Source organism: Lissotriton helveticus, chromosome 2_1 (genome assembly GCF_964261635.1).
Source record: "Lissotriton helveticus chromosome 2_1, aLisHel1.1, whole genome shotgun sequence".
Taxonomy (NCBI): Eukaryota; Metazoa; Chordata; class Amphibia; order Caudata; family Salamandridae; genus Lissotriton; species Lissotriton helveticus.
This window is the reverse complement of record NC_136059.1, coordinates 912,715,878-912,743,539: the sequence shown is the minus strand read 5'-3', so window position 1 is coordinate 912,743,539 and position 27,662 is coordinate 912,715,878. Positions and strand designations below refer to the sequence as shown.

Genomic DNA, 27,662 nt, shown 5'->3' with positions numbered 1-27,662 from the left:
TCATGAATACTGCTGATATTCTGGATAATCTGACTGTGCGTACTGGTACATCTGCTGTGTAACGTGTTGTGTGGCAGCTATAGGCTGCGGTACTGTAACTGTCTGTTGTGCGTTCTGCGGTGGCTGGGCATTCTGCGTAACTTGTTCTTGTCTAGGAGGACGTGGTCTCTCTTTCGTCTTACCTGTAGCTATGTTGTGTTTCAGAACTGCACATTCGTTTATATAATGACCTGGCTGTTTACAGTAATTGCAGGTCCCTTTAACAGGAGCTGCAGAATGACTAGTCTGATTCGGACCCCTCTTCTGACTGTCTGGTTGGACAGACTGTGCAACTAGTACTTTCATTTTTGTGTCTTTCATACGTCTCCTTTCATGTTCTTGCTCTTCCCTGATTCTATTCTGGTGATATTGCAACATCTGGAGCATTTGAGATGGGGTATTAGCTTGCCAAGTACTCTCGACTTTCAATACTCTATTTTTAACTTGCGGTAAAGAATTCTCAACTAGTTTGGTAACAAAAAGATGTGGATACGACTCACTACTTGTTTTCAGACCGCTATTAATAATGAAACATTTCTCAAATATGGAATAAAAATCACTAGTGTCTTCGTCTTGTTTCTGTTTACAGGCTGAGATGGCATCCCAATCTTCCTTTTTCGTGGCTAGTAATCTTGGCAAGACCTGTATTAACAGTTCGGGCAACTCTTTGGCTTTATCCCCAAGACCAGTACCTGGGACTCGTGCATTATCTTCGGTCTCTAACGCGCTCCAATCTATCTTTTTCTCTCCCACCTCCCATTCTTTTTCTTTAAGTTTTTCATATATGCCCGCGGGCAACAGGACCTTTAAAATTTTGATGATATCAGGATACGTGTATTCTCCCATACGGAGCATGTCTTTTAATTCTCGATGGAACCCTGCTGGATCTTTATCGTGACAGGGTATTAACTTTTTCATTTCTAGAAGTTCTATTTTCGTGATAGGGGTGTAAACAAATACTCGTTCGAGATTACCCCCCTCTCCCTTAACTGGATGCACTTCTCGTAATGGATTCTGTCTGTCTATGTAGAATGGAGGTGAAACAGGAACAAAATGCGGAGTCAGGAACGTTCTGTATTTGTGGCGCTGTTCTAAAATGACACTAATTAGATCGGTACCTAGACCTTTCCATCTGTTTAGGAGTAACTCGTTCAATACATTATATAAGGGACCTGGATCGGAGTGCTGACTCTCGTACAGTGTAATGAGGTGCTGGATCATGTACATACCCACTAGTCGTTGCTCGGCTGGGGGCAGTTTCAAAAACATTTGGGCCACTACTTCGTCTGGAAACGTGGCAGAATCACTGACCCATCGGACTGCTGATCGGGCTAGTTCTTGTTCATGCATGGTACTAAGTTCATGGTAACCTATTCGTAATTTCAGAACTTTATCGGTAGCCTGGAATACTTGTTCAAGAGAACACTGTTCTGGTACTGGAGGAGGAAAAACTTTCTTGTAATCTAGGCGTGGGTGTCTATCGGAAAGTCTCGTTCTACCTACATACGCTATTCTGCTGGTATTCTCGGTGTCTACATCTTCGTTTGAAGAATCATTCTCTTTGTCTGCTACTATTCTTGCTTTCTCTTTCTCGTGTATACTTATAATTTCTCTCCGGATCTTTCTGTACATGGTTTCTATACTATTTTGTGTCTTGTGTTTTCCGTCTGCTATATTGTCACTCCATTTTGTCAGGACTTTCATCTCTTCTGGACTTTTATCAGGACGATCCTGTTCTCTTATTAAACAATTTATCAGAAATTGCAAAATCATGCCTTGAATCTCGACTTTCCTGTGTGCCATAGCTTCGTGAATACTTCCTGGGTTCTCCCCTGTTCGGATAAAATGATATATTCTGTCTAAATGTTCTTTCATATCTGATATGGTGATCAAGAAGTTTGCAACCCGTTGTAAACGTACGGAGTATAATATCATGTGATCTTCGCCTGGCACTGGATCATATCTACAATCAGTAAGAAACTTCTTGAGGGCGTCAAACGTAGCCACTTTTGGCGTACGCTGCAATGCTGCATCTCTCAGCGTCAGGCGCTTTGTTTGGGGTGGGGTGGTAGGAGCACCTCCCCCTGCCCCTCCTGAACTGGAATCGTCAATTAATACTGAATGTGCGGCTGCTGGTAACGTGACTGGCAAAGTAGGGATACGTAATGTGGGTTGATCCTGGGGGACTGGCGCATGGACAGGACCAACGACTGGAGGCACAGGAATTACATTATTAACAGGGGGCTGGACTTGAGCTTGGACTGGCGGGATAGGATTAGTGTTAGCATATTCGGGAACAGTATCGTCTAAATAGGAAGAAAGGAAAATTTCAGCTGCAGTCGGTTTATGACGCAGCTTAGTCGGAACCAAGGGTGGCGGAAAATTATGGAGTGCTTCCGGGGTCGCCTTCGGCAAACCCTCGGCGAGAAGAGGATACATACCTTTAATAAGGGCATTTCTCTGTCTGTCTGACTGTTCTGCTCTAACTCGTTCACCTTCTTCGATTAATTCCCTTTCTTGGGCTTTTCCTGAGGATTCCCTACTTAATTCTGCTTTTCTGAATTCTTTCTCGGTTCTTTTATGAGATTCTTTGCGCCATAACTCGATGGCATCTTTCTGAGACTGTCTGGCTTTCTTTTTCCATAATGCTTCTTCTACTCGCATGATGCACTCGGCATCCCATGTACCTGAAACAGGCCATCTATATTTCTCTTCGAGATGTTTCGTGTAGTCAACCCATAAATCTAGATACAGTATGGCATCTAAGCCATGCTTGTGATACATAAAATGTCCAGGACTGTCCCTAGGAGGGACAGGTACTGATTCTTCGAGTAACCCTTTTCTGGTTTTTATCTGACGTAACTTCGAAAATAGCGGCATATTTGACTTGAACTTGAACACAATACACAATACACAATAATGAATAGCAAAACAATCATTCATACCACGACATTAAGAACACATTAATAACAGTTCAAACAGAATACTACCTGATACATAGAAAAACACAATACTTGAATTTCTCGAGAACGGACTTACTAGATTTACTGGATGCACTGCTAAAACAGTACAGAACATACCGGTCTCCTAAAGAGACACGTCATACCGTATCCACCTAGGTGAACACGTCGGACCGGATCTGTGTACCCAAACCCGTCGGACCGGGCACAAATTAATGAACACCCGTCTAGATACCCCCAGCAACGGTACTCACCGGGAAGCAAACTGAAGGCCTCGGACTGGACTGGACTGGACTGCTACGACGTCTGGTTACTGCTACGCACTACGCATGCGCTTCGGGCTTCGGGCTTCGGTTACAGGTGGGCCTCCGGATACCTCGGACCTTGCTCTCTCGGCTTGGGCTCTGGTCGGAACGACCCGCCTTCCTCACCGCCTCGTCTGGATGCCGGACCGCAGTCTCCGTCTCCTCCGTGGGCCTGAGGGAGACTTGAAGCAGAAATATCTGCACGTGCACGGTAGAGATTCCGTCACGGCTGTAGAAGGGTCAGGGGGCCTGCGTTACATCGCCGGCGCGTGGGGAAGGGGCTCGTCCCTATTCGGGCGCCATTTATGTGGTAAATAAATAATTAATTACCGGTACTATTTTTCTATACATTAATCAAAACAGATAGCTCAATAAATAAGAGGCAGGATCCGTGGAATCTGAGTCAGAAATGGCTTTAATCGGATGGCTCGAGCCTAAAGACCATAAAGTGGCATTCAATGGAAGGAATGGCAGCTGCAACGTCTCATCAACAGTACATAGTATATATAGGAAAACATTACAATTGCATTGAATACAGTAGGAGTAACAAGTGACAAACGTAAGATAAGAACACATGGGCGTACAAAGAGGGCGTGCACAGAGCGTGCACGTAGACATGTGATGAAAACGTCACAGAAGTGTCATAAATGGGTGGATACATGGAGGGGGCTACCTGGGCAGCTGGAACCTTTAACCTACTGGTGCGCGCAAACGGGCCATGACGTGTAACTAGGGAGAACTGGGGGCTCTGACTTCTGCACTAGAAGAGGAGACTAAAGTCTGGGATGTCAGGACGACATGTGCCTATAGCATATCTGGTATCTGGTGTTTGGAGAACATGTTGATAGAATCTAAAAGTTATCAGGGCGAAGGCTACTTGACACTAAGGCTGGTGCATGCATATATTCTACATGTATTGCGTGTGCTATGAATCTTCTTATGGATACTAATTCAGTAATTCTCTTGCATGGAGACAGGAAGACTAGACTATAGCTGAAGATGTTTATGCGGTTCGTTAGCTTAGGAATGTGAAGACGGGGAACTGAACTGATAACTAGAGGCATAACATATTCTTGGCAGACAGGCAGGAGGCCAGGCCGGGCACCGCGCTGCTTGGCAGAAAGTAAGCGAGGGGTCAGGGATGCGGGAGGGGCTGCATCGCTCCTCGGAGTGGGTTCAGGAGACTGGAGCTGGAATCTGGTGTCCGGGCCCTTTTGAGGCCTAGAAACGGGGACAATTCAATGAATCTAACGTGCATAATGTAAAATGTTGGCAACATAGGCCTAATACTCGTTGCTTTCACGAGAACTGGAAACTAGCATACTAACGTTGGACACAACCATAATTGCGTCTTTATTCGGGCAAGGGGGAACATATGCATATCGATCATGCACATATAACATATTATGGGGAACACGTAGGGACACATGACAAGGCAAAATTCAATTTTCCTCAGTACCGCACCGTTGAATTTTCCTTTCAATTGTTTGTGTGTTGTAAAGCAGTGCAGGCCTGCTTGGCTTATACTATATACATTTCATTGTACACTTCCCTGTGGGTGCCACACCTTTTTATTGTGAAGTGCTTTGTGTCTGTTTGATTTTTGGTGGGTGTATTTTTAAATCATGATTTTCGAGCAATTCCAGTTTCCAAATGTCATGATCAAATTGTATTTAGGTTAAACCGGTGTATTTTGCTTTTCTGACTTGTGCTTGCTCCGTGAAAGTCTCTGCTTGCTAGAGTGGGCATGGTCAAGAAAATGTGTTTGCATCTGCTGGACTTAGACTTACATTTGAGCTCGAAAAGACTGTAAAATCAGTTACATTTACCTAGATTTATTGTTTGCAAAGCATGTGCCATTACTAACCTTTTTTGTGACTCTACTGATTATACTGCTCTGGCAATTGTGGGCAGTTGCGCTTTTGCTTAGTCTGACCCGATGTGTGCACCTTGTACATTATTTGGGGTTATCATAGTGCTATAGGAAAGAGGAGCAATGCTGGACCAGTAGTATACCTGTGTTAGTTCCACAAGAGGATTCAAAAGCATTGTGGTTGGGTGAAATTCCAGATGCTACAGTTTATTAAAACGAGAGAGGCATACATCAGCTGTGAAACTGACTATGTTGTGCCAATTGTTTAGAAAATATGGCAGCCATTCAAGGACCTTTTTTGTTACCCTTTTCTGGTACCCTAAAATGTGTAGAGAATGTAATTGTGCAGCTTAACGGAAAGCACTGTACAATAGGCAAGACTTCCCATACAACCAGAAGAATAAGGGACATGCCAGTAGTGATACTAGAATTCGAGTTGACAATCTTCTAGTGCTTAGATGCTCATGGGTCCTATTCCTAAACCACTCGGGGAATAGTCAGGCTTCTCCCAGATAGAAGGCAGTGCTAGACTGTATACTACATGAACCTTCCACCTTAAGAAAGCAGTTTAACAGAGATAAGTTAAATTACACTTTGAGTCAACAATTGCAAGGATACAGAATATATTGATGCTGCTTTTGTTGCCCAGGGTCAGCCTGTGCATATGAGGTCAGAGGTACTTGATACAGCCTACAAAAATCGGGTCGACATTTGTGAATCAATATATGTACTAATAGGTAGCTTTGCTAAGTTCCAATTTGCAGTGGGTCGTAATCTGAACTACCTCATGAATATTAATGAGGTAGGAACAAATTGCACCTCACTCATATTGCTCAGATTAGTGACTAATCAATGTCTTTTTTTTTCATACTTCCTCCCAATATTTGTTAAGAATGCCATAAATATTTATGTTATCTGCACTGAATTTGGAGATGCTCTATTTTCGTTGAGATGATCTTGTCACTGCAGGTAAATGCAATTGAGTCTCAGCACAGTGCATTTAATGGATAGATGTGAGCGTCTACGCAGTTCTACATAATCATTATGGTATGATTGGAGTATTGGTTATATTCCAAGGTGACCATGAGGTACAATACTCAGGACCTTGAATTACATCTGGGAGGACACGGATAGCTTGCGAAGTGCTTCCAGTGCTGGTACTGTTACGTAGCCTAGATATTATAAATTCACACAATCATTTTGACATTATCTTCATCTCAGAGACATGGCTAACTCTTGACCCCTACCCCATCCTTGATTAATTTGTCTCTGACAGCTACACTATCACACCTCATAGCCAAAAGTCTGAGACACCACCACACCTTAGCATGTCTAAGTTAATGAAGATGATTGGCTTCCTCCAGAATGTATCTCCAATCACCAAACCCACTCACTCAAAAAGCACCATTCTAAACATCCTCTTCTCAGCATTCTCCTTCATGATCTGCCTAGACCTAATACCTCTACACCAATGTGACCAAAATGTCATCTCATTCACCATCTCATCTCACACTCCTCCACGCAAATGGCAACCCAAACACACACTATATCTTATTTTAGAAATCTCTGATAATGCTCTCACACAGATTTAATTCCCTAGCCCACATAATCTACCTATGACTCCAATACATTCCTTTGGTTACTCAACTCCATCCGATAGATCCTAACAGACAGTCATTCCACTCTTTGCTCAAAAAGCAAATCCCAGACCGTCTGCCACTAATAGCAGGAGGAGATCATTATCAATGACAAACTCATCCAAAATTAAAAATGATATGTCACAAACTCATGTTTTCCCCGGGCCTCCCATCATTCAAAACCAGCATTAAGAGCACCAGTTCAGCTAAAAGTTTGAAGCCTGGCCTGCCTAATGATCATAGTCTCCGAATGCATTCTGATCACTCCTTGACACTATGAAAGCCATACCCCTCAGTGGTACATTCCTATTCTCCCTAGGCACAAGCCAAATGCCATTCATCGTTAAGAAACCTAACCTCAACTCCGACAAGCTTTCTAGGTTCTGTCCTATGCATAGCTCTCCGTCTTGTTGAAAATCTGTGAGGCAGCAGTCTTCTTTGAGCTTTAGAACCTTTCCTTGTTGGCAATCACCCAGTTATGAAATGTTCCATCTTTAAAATACATGAGTATCACTAATCATTCTCAAGCAATGCACTCAATTTCTCCAAGGATAAATTCTGTTGGTCATCCCCGAGTTCTGAATTGGTAAAGGTGAAGTGTAGCGATGTATATAATTAGATACTAAATAAATAGTAATTACACTTCTCAGCAATGCTTATGTTTTGATAGCAACAATGGTATCTATAATTTTACCTTAGGAGGTTTTGTTTAGAATGATAGCAATTGGAGGTATATTAGGGATTTTTTAGTTGGGGAAGGAGTTGAAGACCATATTGCAAACCACACATGGATCTAATTAAAGTAGCCATTCTGGTGTTAACTGCTAAGTTGACTAAGAAATAACACGCACAACTGCAAGCCTGGCATTACCTACCTGGTAGCAAGTGGGCACTACACATAACATTTAGCTGACAGGTTTGGGGATTTAGGTGCCTAAAGACTTAAATATGTCTTCAAACACTGTTGATATTGCTTCCCATTTTATGATTTTGTGTGATGATGTTTGCTTGAATTTTGAGGGAAAGTAAAATATGATCATAGGGATACTTAAATAATTTATGTCGAAATAATATTTTCTGCTTACTTTGACAGGGAAACGAATGAAGAAAAATCAAGGGATTGTTCATCGCCCTACAGGCTGTAAAGATTGGTGTGGACTCCTGGGGATCAGTTAGTTTCCTGGAGATGAGCATATGACTAGCACACTTTGCTGCCATTTAAAAACCATGGCAAACACAAATGACTTCAGCAATAGCCTTTAAAGACAAAGATCACCGATTTTATCGGAAGTTCAAACAGTTACTATCTGTGATTATGTAGAAAACAAAATAAAGACAACAACACAACCAAAGAAAAATAAATTATTGTTCTCATTCCCAGTTTGACATGGATCTATTCAGTGGTAGAATTTTGATAAACAAATATGGTGACCAAGTTGACCCTGAAGAGGCATTACAGAACAAAATTGTTGGTCTGTATTTTTCTGCCAGTTGCGGATCTCCTTGCCGAGATTTCACACCAATACTATGCGACTTCTACACAGAGCTGGTGGAAGAGTCATATCCCTCTGCTCAGTTTGAAATCGTCTTCATCTCATTAGATAAAAGTCCAGAGGATATGGTGGATTATATGCACGAAATGCACGGGGAGTGGCTTGCTTTACCCTGGCATGACCCATATAAACAGTAAGTGTGGTAGAAAGTAACAGTAAGTATGAATGTGGTAGTGACGTCAAACTGCTAGCCAGAAAAGTGTATGTGTGTGTTTGTGTCTGTGTGTAAGTAAAACGCCTGACCAAATGATGTAGCAATAATAATAATATGCTGATGTTACTAGCACCTTTCATGCAAACCACGTGCATGTTACTCTGAATGGATACCTCATGTCTTGGTATCTTAAGTTATATATCTCGTTTTTGCATTCTTTCAAGATGCAATCCGTTATTTTACGTTATGCTTTGTTTGTAAGGTGCTACAATTATACCTTGGATTCATATGTTTTATGTTGTTTCGCTTGATTACAGTGGGCTATAATTAGGTGGATAACACAGTACTGGTAATGTTGAAAAAAGATTTTATGGGTTCTTATTCATGACAGTTCATTGTTTAATACACTCTTTCTTGCGCTTGGATTACTCATCCTAGAGGTCGTGATGTTTGAGGAGCTGCACACAGTAGAAAATTAGGTTACTGGCTCAGGGGGATGAAACCCTACTAAAACCCCAACCACAAATCTTGTCAGGGTAAAACACAAACAAACCCCAAGTCAACCTTTGATATACCGTCTGGTAGCTTGACACAAAAGGAGTCACACTTAACTTAGAAGCAATGCGTAAAGTATTTATGCAGCACTTCAAACAGTAATTAAGTGAAAACACAACACAAAAAAATCACACACCAACTCAGAATTATAGAGTAAAATCAAATACATTATTTGTGACCAAAACGGCAACAATCCGAATAATAGACCAAGAGATCTGCAATTTTAACCCGTTTGCCGCTGCCGCGATTTCGCTGCAGTGCAGCAGTTCCGAAAAACGGGCGGGGCCGCGTCGGCCATTGGCTGACGGCAGCACTGGGGAGGTAGTGCTGCCGTCGGCCAATGGCCGACGGCAGCACGGAAGGGGTTAAAGATTTAGGTAAAAATTGTGGATAAAAACAAAAAGCGCCAACTGTGGATATCTGGTCATGTCGGACCCAGACAAAGTCAGAAGTTCAGGCTGACCGCAATGGAGGACTGGATACAGGGACTAAGGTAAACCCTGAACAAAGTACCCTAAATCCTGGTGCACCATCTATGCGGCATTGCATTTCAAGGCTTTGCATCGTCCAGCATCGCGTCCAAGGGGCTAGGCCCTGCATCAGATTGCGTTGTTCTGTGTAAGTTCTGTTGAAGCTGTGTGGCAAAGCTTTGCAAGAATTTGCCTCAAGTCATTTCCAATGAAGCTGAGCAGTGAGTCTTAGCAAGGCTGTGCGTCACTTGGCTTCAATTCTGTTGAAGCCTGCAAGGCTCTGCAGAGCTCCGCGTCACTCAGCGTAGATTAGGATGACGTTTATAGCTGTGCTTCAAGGCTTTGCAAGGCTTCGCATCATTTCTTGCTGGATTTGGTGAAGATCATAGCTGGACTGGCAAGGCACCTGTCTCCCCACTTCCAGAGGACCAGGACAGAAGGAGCACCACTTGGGGGTTAGGATTCACAGCAGGCAGAGTCCAGGTGCCGGGTTCAAGAAAGTTCGAGCTCTGATCAGGAGGCCAGCCATCTAGGCTTTAAGTTAATCTGGCGGTCCTGGGTATATGATGCAAGTCCATTGCTTCTCACTCAGACTAGCAGGGCATCAGAGTATCAGGGCAGCAGATTAGCAGTCCTTACAGCAGAGTAGACCAGCAGTACTTCAGCATCTTCCACAGGTGCAGAGGTGTACTGAAGAGTTTTGGCTGGGGGTCCACTATTTCTCTTTGGTGTCAGGATTGAAGTAGGAGACATTTCTACAGAGCTATATCCCAGAGGTGTCTTGAATTTCCAGCCTAGCTGCCCTATCCCCAGCTTGTCCTGGGGCACAAATGACTACTGTAAAATCCTTTGTGTGTATGTGCTGAGACAAAGTCTTTGTGATGTGTAAGTATAGTAGGAGACAGCTCCGCCCCTCATCAAGTCAAAGAGGGTACATCCTGCTAATATCTATTCCTCCCTTGTCTCACTGTCTGGGAGTAATGTACAAAGATCAATTGCCAGCTACACCTAGTTATGTGACCCAGGGTACAGGATGCAGGTACCAAATGACTTGGACAAGAAAATGTCATCTTTATAAAACATTTGAATTTTCAGAGATGTGACTTAAAATCCGACTTTATGCTTAGAGAGAGTTTTCAATTACAATTCATTAGACACCAAACTTGACCCTCCTGCCTGTTCCCAATGAAATGACATTGTGTATTACATGTAGTAAGGTAACACAATGTTATCCTATCGGAAGGTAGGCCTTTCAGTAGTGAAAAACTAATTTGAGCGTTTCACTACCATGTCATGTAAAACTTAAAAGTACATGTCCAACTTTATAAATACACTGCACCCTGCCCTTTGGGCTGTTTACTGTTCACCCTAGTGGTGACTTATATTAATTAAAAAGGAAGGTTTAGGCCTTTCAAAAGGTTTATTTTGCAGGTCGAAATGGCAGTTTAACACTGCACCCACAGGCTGCAATTGCAACCCTGAGATGTTTAAAGGGCAACTTGAGTAGGTGGCACAGTTGAGTGCTGCAGATCCACTAGTAGCATTTAGTTTACATGCCCTGAGTACCTGTATAATCATGTTACTAGGGACGTGCAAGTAAATTTAATATGCCAATTGGGTGTAAGCCAATTTCACCCTGTTTAAGGAAGAGAGCACATGCACTATACCACTGGTTAGCGGTGGTAACATGTGCAAAGGGCTAAGGATAGCAAAAAAGAAGCCTGCAAAAACAGGAGGATTGAAGGCAAAAAGTATGGAGAAAAGCCAGCCAAGTATGTCAGGTCCAGCATGTACTAAAACTATCAGGACATCACCTATATGGATGTTTGTATATTTACCACTAAGCGGGAAAAGTGAGCTATTTAATAAGGAGTCCAGTTCAGTGTTTACAGAGAAGGCTGTTGGCATGGCATTTTTAACAAAACCTAACCGAAGCCATCATTATATGTATTAATGCAAATATACAATAGTATTCAAATAGTAGTAACAGATTATGAAGTGTGGTTTGTAAGCTAAATCAGATGACTAGATTGCTCTATGCCAGGCCTAATTTTTGTTCTGGATATTTTATTGCCATTTATAATAAAGAGCAAAATAAAAGGTAAGAAAAACATAACTTGATACAAGTGAATATAAGTAGCAAGACAGGTTTGCAAGTAACGTACATATGAACATGGCCATCAAATAAAACACAGCTTATAATTCTTGAGAACTTCACAGAGCATATATAAGTCACTTTGAGATGATTGGCGATTGAATGTGAGACAAGGAGAAAATAAAATGTGGAAGGATTAAGAAAGGCTGATTCGTTTATGTGATTAGATTTGTAGATGGTTACTGTGAAGTGACCCTAGGTAACGTATATTGAACATATATGTCATAATAAGTGTAGACAAGGTAACGGGTTAAAGGAAATGGGAAAGGGAGAGGAGGCAAGAGTGTGAGGGTGAGTCATGTGAGACAGTAAAGAATATATTTAGTCATAGCTGCAACCAGGGGTTATGGTCAAATGATAGGGATTGGTAGGTTTCCTATTATGAGGATAAGTTGCAATTAAAGACATTGAGCATTTCCCTTATGCATTGTGAGATTATAGGATAGATTTTATTGAGGGATTGAGGTATATGTGTGCTCCTCAAGTAGGTAACCAAAGCCCACCAAGTAATATAAAGTGCATTGTTTAAAAAAAATAAAAAAAATTATTAACTTTGCTCAAATGACCTTACTTTACAGGAATCACATGCATTTGCACATGGTTAAGCTTTAGATCACAACAATTTTCTGTGAGAGGTATGAGGTTGTTTACCTACAGTGGCACCAAAAGCACAAATTTGCAACAGGACATATGCACGACCAGCAGACAAAATCCCAATTTATCAGTCGCTCCCTCCCCCGACAAGGTGTGACTGATGCATATCACTCCTCCTCCAACATCGCTCTATGCTGACGCCATGGTGTCCATATTTTCTCCATCTCTTTGAGACATCCCCAACTTTTATACACTGTTTCTTCAGCTCGTTGGCATCAGTCAAGGTCCCTTTCCCACTCTCCCAATGATGGTGGCAAAGGCTCTCCCCATCTCCCTGCGATGTTTCTTTTGGCAATCGCCTCTGCAAGGGCCAGCCATATTCCCATATACTTGGGCCAGTCAGTCTCCCCGAATCATCCAGAGAAGCCATCTGGCGTCCATTGGGACATCACTCCTGACACCCTTGAAATGACATCAGTGACCTTCTGCCAAAACCTGGCTATCTCCTGACATTCCCATAGAATGTGAAAGAAAGTCCCCTCCTTTTGACAACCCCTGACGCAAAGCGCTGTGTGCGCCCTACCTCATTTATATAAGTGCGTACGTGGATAGTAGGTACGGTGCAATATCTTCAGTTGTACCAGTCTAACTCTTGTACGGGCTGCAATCTCTCTTGGGCACTGTTTTGCCTCTAGCCATTCCTCATCATCTATATTCCCAAGATGGTCAGTCCAAATTGCCTGCAGGGTCGCCAGAGGGTGCGGCACGTTATTTATTAATTTACGATATATCGTGGATGTCGCTTTTTCAGGGATGGGGTCTAATAGTAATCTATCCTCCTGGGGGGAGTGATCTGGAATAGGGGTACCACATTGGATGCATCCTCGCAGAGCTTGCATCAGTCTTAGATAGTGGTATCTCTGCGCCTGGTTTAAATTATATTTCTGCTGTAGGTCTTCAAAGGCGAGTGGAGCCTCTCCCCTCCACACATCTCCCAGGTGTTCGATTCTTTTCAGTTTCCACCCTCTGAAGCCTGTTAAGGCGGCTACTTCTCTCAATGGATCCCCTGCCCACATTGAGGTCCAACTAGTCAGTTTCACAGCCAGCCCAGAAATCTATTGTCCTCTCGCCAACACCCCACTACTACCCCTGTGTGCGCCGGCCACTCCGGGCATGCCCTCTGGGAGTACAAGAGTGATTCGCAATTTCCTCCCAGCATACTTGTTCTGTCCACTCTATAGGCTGGCACATTCACGTCTGCGTAAATCCAGTCGTTTATAACCAACAATTGCGAAGTCCAGAAGTATATTTTAACATCTGGGACCGCAAAACAACAATCATACACTCCCTTTTGTAGTTTGTGAAGTGCTATTCTGGGAGAGTCACCCTGCCCCAACAGAATTCTGACTATCTGGGGTACTCTTTTAAAAACTGTTGGGGGAAGTGGGCGTGCCGTGTTCTGGAGAACATACAGGAGGCACGGCAAAGCCATCATTTTAAAAAGCTGCCCTGCCCATATGACAATGGGAGGGTACACCAGTGACGTACATCTGCACTGAGCCGATCTATCTGAGGCTTGAGCTTCTTCTTCAGGAATGTCCCGTCATCTCTCGTGATGTATATGCCCAGGTACTTAAGTCCCTGTTTTACCACTGGGGCTGCGCACCTCGCCGGTATCCGAGGTGGAGAGCCCGATAGCGGGAATATCACCGAATTAGACCAATTAATGGTGTACCCTGAGTAACTCCCAAATAGCTAAAAAATATGGAGTACTCTTGCCATCAAGTAGTATGGTCTTGCTAGACATAGAAGTATGTCATCCACAAAGAGCAAAATCCGTTCCTCCCACCCCCTGGTGCCTCTATACCCCAAATCATCGTGTGTCTCCTGACCCGATGCGCCAGCGGCTCCAGTGCAAGGGTGAACCGCAATGGGGGCAGGGGGCAACCCTGTCTACTGCCTCTCTGCAGTTGAAAGGTCTGGACAATATTCCATTGACTCGCACTTGGACCTGAGGTTTCCTGTATAGCAGCCGTACCCAACCACAGAAGTTAGGGCCGAAGCCCATCTTGTGAAGCACCAAAAACAAAGATGGCCATTCTATACTGTTGAACGCCATCGATGTGTCTAACACCATCAATGCCATCTGTTGGGCAGGAGGGTCGCACGTCATGTGGAGCACTCCACATAGCCTCCTTAGGTTGTGGCTAGTCCTTCTATTAGGCATGAAGCCCAATTAGTCTACATGTATCACCTCTGAGATGACCGGCACCAGTCTATTCTTCAAAGCCTTGACTAGCACTTTCGCCTCCGCATTGATCAAGGAGTTTGGGCGATAGGAGACACATTGGCCCGGTGGTTTTCCGACCTTGTGTATCACCGCAATTGTGGCCGCCCGCTAGTCCAGCGGGAGTTGCCCCCGTTCCCGCGCCTCTAACAGCGTATTAAGTAAAACTGGTATTATTATAGAAGCCTGACTTTTGTATATTTCGATTGGGAGTCCATTTGGACCTGCTGCCTTCCCTGAATTGCGGTGTCTCAGTGCCCCTCCCAGCAGCTCTTTCTCCATGAGGTCGGCATCCAATGTCTCACACGCTTCTTCAGTTAGTGTGGGTAGAGAGAAATCTCTTAGTAGTTCCTCACAGTCCCTTTCAGATCTAGTGCAGACGGGTGATTAAACCCCTTCTAAAAGTGTGGCGAAGGCTTCTGCTATGTCTGTACCCGTTGTTCTCGGTACCCCTTCTTTGTCTAGCACTCCAGTCACCAATGATCGTTTCCTATCACGCTTCTCCATCCATGCTAGAAGTCTTGATGCTTTGTCCCCCACATCAATAGGCGATGTTGAGTTGCCAGGGCATATGTTCACGCTTCACTGTCTCCCATTGCGCATAAGTCGTGCTGCCGCTTTGCCAGTCTGTGGCGCAAATCGTTAGTGGTGTCAACTATCGCCTCTCCCTCCATCTGAGTTATCGCTAGCTCCAATGATCTAATTCATAGCGTCTCTTCCTTCTTTTTGACCCCAATTAGCGTCTGTGTCTGCACCCTCAGCACTGTTTTGTAGGCCTCCCATAAAGTTGTGTGAATCTACTGTCCCCCCATTCTCCTTAAATTATAGTTAGGAGCTCTCTCTGATTTTGTCCCTGACTGCCGGATCTCACCAGTGCCAGGGGTCAATCTTCGGGGAAGCTGCCCTGTTAAGGAACGGGCCCTTAATGACCACTCCCACCTGGGAGTGATCTGAGACGCCCCTTGCTGTATGCCTTTGGTCTGCAAATTCTCTCACTTTAGCATTCCGTGTGAAGAGGTAGTCAAGCTAGAAAAGGAGCCGAGGCGTGCGGAGTAGTATGTGTATTGTCGTGCAAGCGGAATATACGCTTACTACAGGTCCACCAGGCCCATGGCCGTCATGAAGCCCAACAGGTCTCGCTCTCCCTTGCGGCCCACTCGAGAGCCAAACCGACCTAGTTCCGGGTCCATGACTGCGTTTGTGTCTCCACCTACCAGAAGGGTGCCCAGGGGCAATTCAATCAGGAACTAACTGCTCTTCGGGAAGGCGATATTGTGGAGCCCTGTGGTTATGTAAATCGAGCATAATATAATCGAGCGCCTCTCCCATTTATCCGCTACTGCAACACAGCAGCCTGAATTGACTGCGCAGGTATCTGGTATAGTCAGGGGCAACGTACTGAGAACCATGATTCCCACCCCTTGAGCCACTGAGCCCCTAAATATCCATCATGGGCCACCAGTCTATACCTGAAACGATCTAGAACTTTACATTTGCTCCCCTTTAGGTGTGACTCTTGTATTAATACTACGTCTGGGGTGTGCCTCTTATTGTGTTGGAGGACCAAGGTGTGCTTGATTCTGTTCCCCAAACCATTTACATTCCAGGTACATACCTGTATACTAGCCAGGTCACCCACGGTTTAAGGTTGAGAAATTTACTCTTGTTAATCCTCCCCTCTCTGGTGATGGTCTTGTGCCAATCTGCTGTACTGTTTGGCTGCGATGGTCTTAAGCAGGCATGCAATCATACATACTAAAACTAAACATATTACCCAGCTCCCTCCTCCCTGCAACCCTGCTAGGTGAGTAGCAAACCTCCCACCTCCCAAACACACAGAGTGCCTGTCGCCCAAACTGTGCAATAACAAACATTAATGAGGGTTGGCGGGCCAACCTTGTCCATCTGCTCACACTCCAGACCCCTGGAGTGGTCACGATGGCCACAACATTATGAGTGTCCTTTTGGGGTCCTTACCATAATAGTGCCGTCCCTGAGCCTCCCCACTTTCCCCCAATGGTGACCCTGGGAAAGGACAATTAAGTGTCAATACTTGGGGGAACATCCCTTTTTGTCACTTATATGTTCGTTGGCGCTGGTCTAGGCTGTTTGGCATTTGCTCTGTCTCTCGCCCTTCAGTGGCGGGCCCATTCTTAGGTTGTGTTTGACTTTTTCCTCCTTTTCGTCTGACAGTTCGCCAGACCTCCAGCTAGTCGCTTGCCTCTGCAGGCAAGTCGAAGAAGTACGCCTACCCCTCGTGGATTATTTTGAGCTTCGTCAGGAATAGCATCATGTATTTCACGTTTTATCGCAAATGGCCCTCTTGACTGCATCGAATGTACACGCCTGGTGCTAAACATGAAGCTTGAAATCCGGGAAAAAGTGGATGGTGGCATTCTCATGATGCAAATCACCATGCTGGCACACCGCCTGCAGAATGGCATCCCTATCTCTGAAATTCAATATCCGAGCTATGATTGTGGTGAGCATTCTACGGTAAAGAATGAGGGCTTCAATTTATTCAGAATCAAGTCCTCCAAGAAGAGGTCCATCGATGGCCCTTCCATTCCCTCTACCACCCCCACCACCCAAATATTATTCCGTCGAGCTCTCCCTTCCTGGTATTCAAGTTGGGCAAATATTTCGATTTGATTCTTAGTGAGCAATGAGACCTGCTCTTCTAGACGTTTGGTTTTGGACTGTAGACCCCCAATACCTGCCTCCGCAATGGACATTTTCTGGAAGTCTGCTCGAAAAAGATATACCTCCTCTGTGACAGAGTCTAGTTTTGGTTACAGGGTCCCACGCAGTTCCTTGATCGCCTTCATGATGTCTTTCAGGGAGAGATCCGGGGAATGGTCATCGTTTTCAGGCTGTGGTTCTCCTCCCAATCAATGGGGTTGGCCTGCCTTGACCCCACCACCTTGTTGTGACCCATGACTGCAGTCTGCAGGTCTTCACCAGTAGGCTCGGGTTATGAGACCTGCTGTGTCTCAGGCTGGTGTATTTAGTACTTGCACTGGTGTCTGGTGCCTCTACTCCATGCCTCTCTCCCTTGTGGGCACTGAGGCCTCCAGCCGCGCAACAAGTGATTGCCCCGCAGGCTCATCTGCTCAAGGAGAGATTCGTCCTGCCTCCACCCAGCTGGGGTCTCTGCCTGCTGGAGTCCTTGCATCTCCTGGCTGCTATGTCTAAGCACAGACAACTCCGAGGCGGCTCTCTACTTGCACCTGCAGGGGGGGAGCGTGTCTCCAGCTCTCAGTCTGCCACTCGATCACACTACCGGCGGGTCTCACTCTCAACGTCCTTCCTCGGCCCCACACCTGTCCACAATCAAGTCACCTCATCGGCACGGCCGCCGTCCGATGGGTCAGATATGGAGCACAGTCACTTGACCGTGGCCCAGCTGGTTCCCTGCTGTTTGGAGCTCTCTGGCTATCGCGATCTCCGCTCCCTACCGGCACCAGCGGGCACACTTGCACCGGAGGCGGGCACTCTGCAACAGTCTCCAGCGGGGTCCTCAGCAACTACACGGCATGCGTTCACATGCTGCCCTGTCTTCTCGGGCAGAGCGCTGGTTTCCCTTCACTCCCAGAGCTACGAGGGCAGTGCCATCTTGCTTTTACTAGCCGGTCTGACTTCACGCCGCTTGTCCAGTCCTGGGTCATCACTTTCACCTTGTGGGGCAGCCACCACGTATCTGATCAGCTGCGTACTTCTGGTTACCCTCCAAAATGCAGATTATGACGCATTTAATGGGTTCGTTAGCTGGTGGCTAGCGCAGCTCACTCAAATGGTGGCCATCTTCATCAGCTGCTGGTCACACCCCGATAAGGTATATGCTTGATGAATTTCCAATTGATTAAGATTACTTTAAGGGCAATAGTGTGTAGCAGATCAAGTAAGGTGAGGTCTGGGGTATCAATTGGAGGATCTTCAAGGTGTGGACCCTGTATCATAAGTGTAATGGAAAGTGGGTGGTCATTTTGAAAATTTTGTGTAGCAGGGAAGAAATGTCACATCAAAAGGAAGACAGGTATGGACAAAAGAAGAACATGTGTGCTTCATCAACAGGTGATGAGTCCCTGGCACAGCATGTGTCTGAGGCTTTGAGTTTTAGTCTGAATAATTTAACGGGAGTCCATTAGAGAAAGTGTGCAGCGGAGAATTCGGTTAGGTTAATCAAAGGATTAGGTTGTTTTGGAGTAAACTTGACCCAGTCCTCGACCATGCCTCCTCGCTAGGAGGTGTAGACTCTTTGGAAGAGAAATATGAAGACCATTTGTATGGTAGCAGGAGATGACGTGGAATCTTTGCATTGGTGAGTAGCTTGTAAAAACTAGATGCAGCATGACTGCCTAATAATATGAGTTGCAATTTACGCAGGAGAGACAAGTTCTGGAGGGGGCTTAGCTTGGACACTTTAGCTTTGATCTGTTGGAAGCCATAGAAATCCATATTTGAAAGGCTGTATTTGTTTGTAAGAATGCAAATGAGAGCGCTTCGGTGTTCGTGTGAAGGTCTGATATTAGTGAGATGCCTTTGGCTGCCCATATCGATCCAATCCACACTGAGTTGGTGGTTTGTAATTTTGTATTACTCCATAGTGATATGAAGAAGGATTAATGTATGATAGTCGCAAGCAGAAGAAATAGTGTCTGTAGATTTTCTTTGTGAGGCTATATGAATGGTGTGACATTGGAAGGTTGTCTAATAGAGTTAAAGGATGGCAGACTGAAGTGTCCACGTCAAGCCATGTGTTTTTTTTAATGGGTCAGTTTCGAACCAACGTGAGCCTTGGCCAGCTAAGTATGCAGTTTGAAGTATTCCAATTTGGTAAATGGCAACCTCCTAGTCTGTGGGGTGTTCTCAGTTTCCTAAGACTGATTCTGTGCTTTTTATTATTCTAAAGAAATGCAGAGACAACTTTATCAGTCTTAAGAATCTTGGGATAGGCGGACAGGGACCATACTAGACAAAAATGTTATCAGATGCAATACCATCATTTTGATTGTTTCGAGTCTGCCCCACGATTAAAAATGTTTGGGTGATCATGCAGACAGCAGGTCCTTTACTTTACTCAGTGTTTTGTTTTCGTTAATGGAGACGGATTCAGAGAGATCATTGCAGAACCAGATGGCGAGATACTTAATAGTAGATTTCTATTGAAACTTGGAAGAGCCAACACCCGGATAATTGTAATGAACATTCAGGAGAAAGATCTCTGTTTTGTTTCTGTTTAAGGAGTAGCCAGACAAATAGGAAAAACAGTCAATAATATTTAGTATCAAACGAATGGCTAGGTTTAGGAATTCTGTGAATATCAAAATGTTGTCGCATGTGCAGCTATTTTGTATGCAACATTCTTGAATGGGATGCCAGGGATAGCAGAGGATTCTTTTAGCATTATTAAGAGAGGGTCAATGGCCAGTAGGAATAGTACAGGCGATAAAGAGCAGCCTTGATGGGTACCCTGTTGTAATGTAAAGAAGTGGCATTAAGCAACATTAATTCTAATTCTAGCTGAGGGATTGGAGAATATGGCCTTGGTCATTGTGATGAAAGTAGACCCAGGTTGTACCTCTAGAGGATGGCCTTAAGGAATGGCCATGAGACTTTATTAAAAGCCTTCTCTGCATCTAAGGCTATGGCTGCTGCTGGAGTGGAGAGCGGGCTGGAGGATTTCTTGAAGACATGGATGAAGAGGAGAATGTTGTCATTTGCTAAGCACCTTTTGATAAAGCCTGTTTGGGATGAATGGACTTGTTTTGGAATCAGGGAATCAAAGCGATTGCCAAGAGAATTTTGCATATGTCTTTGCCTAATGTTTATAAAGGATATGGGTCTGAAATCTTTAGAGTCAGAGTGATCCGTTCCATCCACGGGAATAACTGCAAGGGTGGTTTCGGAGTCAAAAGTTGTGAAATGGGATAGGGCCTGTTATAGTGGATCAATGATTGTAGGGGCAATAGTTTTATAGAAGTCAATTGGAAATCCAGCTGGTCTCAGAGCTTTACCAGATGGAATACTTTTGATTGCGAGTTTAATCTCCTACCTGGTAACTGGATGGTTAAGGACAGTTGTTTGCTGTTGGAAATTTGTTTAGTCAGTAAGGCTTGAAGGAAGTCTAAACAAAATTTTTGGGAGTGTTGATGGAGGGGGTGTACAGTTTATTGTAGAAGCTTTGGAACACGTTTAGCATTGTTTTTGTTGATGTCTGAAATGTTTCCTTCTTCATCTTTGATTGTCTGGATGAGGTTGGAGTTGCGTTTGAACTTTAGATAGGCCGCCAGTGGCTTTCCGGCTTTATTTAAATAAAACAGTTTTTTGCTATCTTGGGCATGCACCCATAAGTGTGCACGTTCACTAAATAAGGAGTTGAATTTGTGCTTAAAACATATTTATGTAGTTATGATAGTAGGATCATTAGTTTGCCTATAAGTTAGCTCTTTGGATTTGATTTCAGAGATTTAAAAAGGGCACTAATAATTAAGTATAATTAGCATCACATATCATAAGTTTACTTTCTACGCATTGCCACAACCCTTTTTAAACTACTTAGTCAGTTTATTTTTCTTCACTAACTAAATTAATAAATTGATTATAAGAAATGTGTTTCACTGCTGAGTTGCTTTTTTGCTTTGCAAAGTAATGTTTTAATATATATTCACAACTAACGTTCTAAGCATGCTTAATTTTGTTTTGAAGTCAAATACAAAATGAGGCTTATTTTGCTTTCTATTGTATCCAAAAATTGCAAAACTCTACCTCAGCATTAATGAGATGCACTACTTTAAATGACTCATAAATTCCCCAAATTAACATGCATTTGCACACTCAGTTTGCTATTCTTAAGTAAACAACCGCAATACATATATAATGAAAGTCCATATAGTAAAACAAAATGGTTTGTAATACCGCTCAGGGAAAAAGGACATCACAAGTTTTTTTTACTAGCTAGAGAAATCCATTACATAAAAAACATCAAATTGAGGAATGTAAACATTGCAATACATTTCCATATGGTATTTAGAATCTGTATAAGATTGTGTTTTGTATAGTCTAAGCGGATTGTAAAAACTGCTCTAACATACACAACAGGTCATTGAATTATTTGTCAAATTTTGAAACTATACATTTTCATGCAAATATAATGTCTAAAATATGCAAATAGTTTTTTTAATGAATTTAGAAGAAAAAAAATCAACAATAAGAAGTGCATACTGGTCTCGTATTATATGCCGTAACATACAATGTACATTTCGTTCATGGATTGTCTGCAATTGATATTTGCAAAACAGGGACAGGTAATAAATTAATGCTTCCACTCATTCCAGATTTCTATTAGATTGAGTTACAAATCTTAATCTAGCAATTGTGGGTCTGCTTCCACAGCCGTTTCATTAAACTCCACCCAAAAGCTAACGGACCCTCTTGTATCTGTATATCTCGACATGCCTGCAGTCTGTTTTTTAATCACTAATTTGATGGCTCTCATACAATTTAGATAATGACAATGTATATGGAATGAAGGACACTAGTGGAATTATAGTAGGTATCTCTGGTTTCAAGGGAGAAAATAATTACTGGTTAGCATTTAATCATTCCCATTTACAATTCTTGGGAAAAATCAAAGAATACTTCATACACTCCTAATATGATATAAATTGCCATTTTTCCTGTGAACTCAGTGTTTGGTTGAAATTATTTCTTCTTGGAAACTCATTCTTCTTCTCAGTGGTATTGTACCCTTGAGAAACTTAAAGTCAAACATTTGCTGTTCAACTGTGAGGCTTCAATAATGCTTAGAGAAGTTTGGTTTCTGTTGACTATTTCCTTGAAAAAAAAACTTTTCCAGGAAGAATCACAAACTTCAAACTAAAGATAGTAAATTGTCCCTCGTGTTTGGCATGTGGCACTATTTGAGCAAGAGTATCCAACTGAAACTTCTTTTGTCTGTTGAACAAACCATCATGGTGACACGGTCATAATCAATAATATTGCGATCTTTGCTTCCCCTCGGATCAGGTACTTCCAAAATGATTTATTTAGTTTGAAAAGTGGTGTGTTCATTCTTGCTACTATTGTGTGTGTACCTAATCAGCTGACTTTCAATTGAGGTTTTTTCTCTTCTTTCCTGTCAGTGACTTGAAGAAGAAGTACAACATCACAGCCATCCCAAAGCTGGTGATAGTGAAGCAAAGCGGAGAGGTCATTACCGACAAGGGCAGGAAGCAGATCCGGGAGCGTGGGTTGGCCTGCTTCCATACCTGGCTAGAAGTGGCAGATGTGTTCCAGAACTTTACCAGCAAATAAACAAATCCTAAAGAGGCACAAAAGAGAATAAAAACTATCAAAGCAAGCAATATAGTTAAATGTGAACATCTAAACAAGTGTGCAGTATACAGCATTTGTTTTCATGGTGAACCCATTAAGCCAACCAGAAAAAGCTTTCAGGTCCATAAAATACTACATCATGTTAAAGAAAAGCAATACCTACAAACTTAAGAGCAAGCAACATACCTCTGTACTAAGAAAGACTTTAATGCAATGTCCTTATAATTCACATGCTGTTTCACTATTAGACCTAAAAAATCTTTAACAATAAATTGTACAATGGCGAATTACTAACATCGATGTACATGAATATCAACTGTACATTTTTTGTTAAGGTAAGTATGTGTAGGCTAGTGTACATTTCCTAATCTTAACTCCATGTCACTATACTTTGAAAAGAGATACAGGTCAAGGTACATAGATGTGTAGTTTAGAATAGTAAATTTCCCAGGCCTTCCCTTGTTAGCCCTTTCGGATGCTCTGTAGAGTCAGGTACGAGTTCTCAGCGCCAGGAAGCCGCTTGGCCACAGTGCGCTTTAGCAAGTTTCTTTTTTCATTTCATTTCATTTCATTTCAAATTTACACTGTATCTTCTTATTTTATTAATATACTGGCGGTTTATACTGTGCAGTTGATGGTCTTGTAGGTGAATCAGAGTAACTCTTAATGACTATGGTCTGGTGTAAGTGTTTCTTTGTAGTGAATATATCCTCACTGGTTGGTATGAGAAGTTCAATGATCATTTTACCAAGTTGGCTAGATGGGAAGGGAAAAAACAGAAGAAACTAAGAGGGATTGAACAAAGATTACCATGGGTAGGACAAACAGCTTCAAATGTTCTTTTTCAAGCTCCAGTTGTTGCACTTACTCTATGGTAGTTACGAGAATCTTGTTGCACTTTCATTATGGTAGTTATGAAAATCCTGCATCAGGGATGCACCTGACCAGGAAAGCTCAATAGCATGGCGTTCTGTAATTTCTGGGTGCGGTATTTCAGCACGTTTGTAACTATTTCCCTTAGGAATAGAGAAGTGGTTCAGCAAGCAGTGCTTCAGCACCAGGGCAGGCTTTAGCGCTGGTGGCGCTTGGTGTGACAATCTTTTTTGGCACCCTCCCATAGCCACTTCCTTGGATTCCTTCACCTCCATCGGCAAAAGTGCCCCTCAGCTCTCCATTGCCCCTCAGCTCTCCATAGCCCCTCTCTCACATACGTTTCATTTGTTTTAAAATGCTGGTAAGTCCTAAGTGAAATGTGCATTAAACAAAGGCAGAAAATTCTAGAAAAACATGCAGGAATTAGTGCTGAACAGGGCCGGCTTTAGGGCGGTGTCACAGCACTGGGTGCTGACCTGAAGGGGGGCACTGACCTCAGGGGGGACTCTGTATTTAGCAATAATTTACAATTTAAAAGCACCTGCTGCAGAGTTGCTTGTGCGTCCGGCTTTCAGGCAGCAATAAAAATGTCAAGATAACTCTTATGATTCATGTTCCTGTTAGAAAGAGAGATGAGTTTTGCCTAGTGGCAGTTTAAACTTGACCTACAGTAGTGCAGTTGGTTAATAAGCTTGCTGCAAATAACAGATCTGTATTTTGTGGGGATAGCTGAGTGTATTAGTTAAACCAGAATTTTAATCTCGATTCAGCAGAAACACTTGTTGTTGGCCAATTCGTGATTAACTCCAGACTCAAAATGATAGTAAGTATATCTTAGTTAATGGACCAATGGATATAGAGTTAGGAGAATGGTGGATGAAACAAAACAGGCACATTTCCAGAAATGCTAAAAATGTCATCTATTGCAAAAAAAGGTAACACATAACATGAAATATGAATATTGCACATGTCATGTTTTTTGCAATAGAAATTCATTGGGGCAGATTTATGTCGGACGTGCGCCACGTTTACGCTGCCGTTGCGTCACGCAACAGCGCGGAAATGTGGTGCATCCCTGCGAACTATTTACAACGTGACGCATCTAGGCAGATGCGTCACGTTGTAAAGCCCTGCGCCACATGAAACCTGCGTCAGGTTTCATGTGGGCGTTCTGTCGCAGGGTGGGCGTTCCCTCGTAGGAAAGCCCCGTAAAACTGACGCAGTAAAATCTACAAGATTTCACTGAGTCAGTTTTACGACGCTGCTGGGTCAAATCCTTACGCCTGCTTGAAGCAGGCATAAGGAGGTACGCACCACGTTATGTATGGGTGGCCTCTGTACATTGCAGGAGTTGCGTCGCGCTTGCGACGCTACTCCAGCAATGCGCCGCCCGTACACCACAAGATGCGTCACGCATCTGCCCTTCCTTGCACCATGGTGCGCCGCATTGTAAATGCGGCGCATCTGTGGTGCCGCAAGGAGGGAATTGCGTGACGCATCAGTTCTGGCGCATCCCTGCTGATTTGCAGAGATGCGCCAGAACTCATAAATCTGCCCCTAAGTTCTTTTCCACAATCTTACAGATATAATCTATGCAAGGCACTTCTAAAAGGATCTTTACGCCCTTGTACGGCTTTCCGTTTTGTGTTTCCATTTTTTCTATACAAAAAAAAATGGCAGATATTGAAAGTCAGTAAAATTCAACTGAAACCTGAATTAGAAAACAGCTCACTAGGGCTGAAATCTGTCAGATGCAGTGTTTTACTTCCTGAATCATCTGCAGATCATATTCTGGCCTACAGTAATGGGCAAGTAAAATTAGACCATTAATTGAGTTTCCATCATGGTATTCACATTACCCAGAAAGATTGTTCCATTCCCGAAAAACATCCAATGACTCAGATGTGCTCAGGTTAATTCTGTTTGGAGTCTGCCATACACCTAAGTATACAGCTAATTGTATTCTGTTTTTATACGATTTGCTAACTGGTTGCTTATGGGTCATTGACTGGTTCAAATAGCAGGAGGAGGCCAGTAGAACAGCATCTCTATGAGGAAGACCAACCAAGCAGGAATGTAACTTCACATTATTGTTAAGGAACAATTACCTTTTTCATAAATTAAGATGAAAATATATGAGGTTTGAATACCTCTCAGCTCTGTGCCTGTTTATCTTTGTACTGACTACCAATAGTAAACAGGGTCTGATTTAAAATGGCTCTTATAGCATTCCATTCCTTATGACCACACACCTCTATACCAGATTTTCTTCTTAATGTAGGAAATCGTTTACTATTCAGGTAGCTCATGCTGATAGGGGTGTGATTTTTCTCGTTCTTCATTTCCTTGCACCTTTGATTGACATTTTACTGTTGTATGTGCAATTCCTGATCCAAAAACACCAGTATACCAGTATAGCCAATCTCTCATTCACTACGAGCATTCTTGCAAAAACAGTTACTCCTATTTTTCCACTCTGGACATGTTTCTTGGAATAATGACCACCATTCCATCCAACCAGCTTCGTACCCCTTTATGTTGTCCTTCCTTGATCTTGCAGGGCCATTTAGTTCTTCTACATGAAAATATATAAACGTGGTAATTCGAAATTGTTTACATTTATGTGACACTTTTTTGTAGAAACACTCTCTGCCTTGCCTTTCCGTATAAAAGAAATAGGAACTCACCTAAAGCACCCTTTGCCCTTAACCTTTTCACACACAAAGGTACTCTGGACTAGGTCTGACCTATTTGCTACTATGCATATGTCTGAACAATCGTGAGAACATTCACTTTATCTCAAGAAGAAAGATGAATAAACAGGTATGGAAATGTTCATGGCAAATATTAGCAAATAACGTTTGTGAATTTAATGTCTGAACTGTTCAATTAAAAAAGCAAAGTGTGTATCTGTGAAATATATAGTTAGCTTGGTCTGTATACTTAACGTCTTCCTATAAAATGATTACATATTAAGAGGAAAAACACTCAACTTACACCAAATGGTTTATATCTTGCAAAGAGTACTTTCTTGTGTTGTGACAACTATAAACATTTTATTTGATGCAGCCTTCTATCTTTATAGGACACCCAACACATCGGCACTGAAATTAACTCATTTTGTGCAATGAGACTGTCTCTTTCATTATTCTAACTAATATGTCCTCAAAGTATGTACAACTTGGCTATCAGTGCTGTAACAGCAGCTCCTCATAGTTTATGCAATGTTTATCATAACTCTGTTATGTAACTTTTTCAAAAGCTGAATTTTATGAATGATATAAAGATGAAGGAAAACAATACAGATTGCTTCTCAATGTTGCAAATAGAAACATTTTGCATAAACAAACAAACATCTATTCTCAAACATAAAAAACAACTGCTCACAGACATAATATTTCTGTTCAAACATTCTGCTCATCTACCATGCTCCTTTTGGCTTCTACTGTCCTCTACTTACCTTGCCCACAGTGGAACCACTACGAGCAACCATTTTGCTTATGTTATAGTGGGAAAATAAACAGAATGTAGAACAATAAAAAATGCTCAATGCCACGCAAATGCAAGTCGTTGTTTTCATCTGCAATGAGTGTGGAAAGTGATGATCAACAAGCAATATGTCTAAATAAGACACTAGACCTTGGGAAGCAAAAACAGAACCAAGTATAATTAGGATAATTTAAAGAGTCGGATGTTGTAAATTGTCTATTCTAATTACTCCATATTATCATCAGGGCATGCCTGTTTAAATGCCAAGCAATAAAATATAGATAAGAAATATGTTATATATGAGAAAACTCGTTGAAGTTTTATGGATACATTATATTACAAATTATTTTTGATTAATTAGATATTTTCATAGCTCCATTG

At 42.8% G+C, this 27,662-nt stretch overlaps 1 protein-coding gene across 6 annotated transcripts in view; it reads left to right on the top strand.

The window, feature by feature from the left end:
• Positions 1 to 24,861, top strand: part of NXNL2 (nucleoredoxin like 2) — a 223,341-nt gene extending 198,480 nt beyond the window's left edge. For all 6 annotated transcript variants that reach the window (XM_078675652.1, XM_078675649.1, XM_078675651.1 and 3 more), the window contains 2 exons: positions 7,908 to 8,500; positions 22,727 to 24,861. In XM_078675652.1, coding sequence (XP_078531778.1) covers positions 8,202 to 8,500; positions 22,727 to 22,898 — 471 coding nt within the window. In that variant the 5' untranslated portion in view covers positions 7,908 to 8,201 and the 3' untranslated portion in view covers positions 22,899 to 24,861. The remainder of the gene's footprint in view (positions 1 to 7,907; positions 8,501 to 22,726) is intronic.
• The last annotated feature ends 2,801 nt before the right edge of the window (positions 24,862 to 27,662 follow it).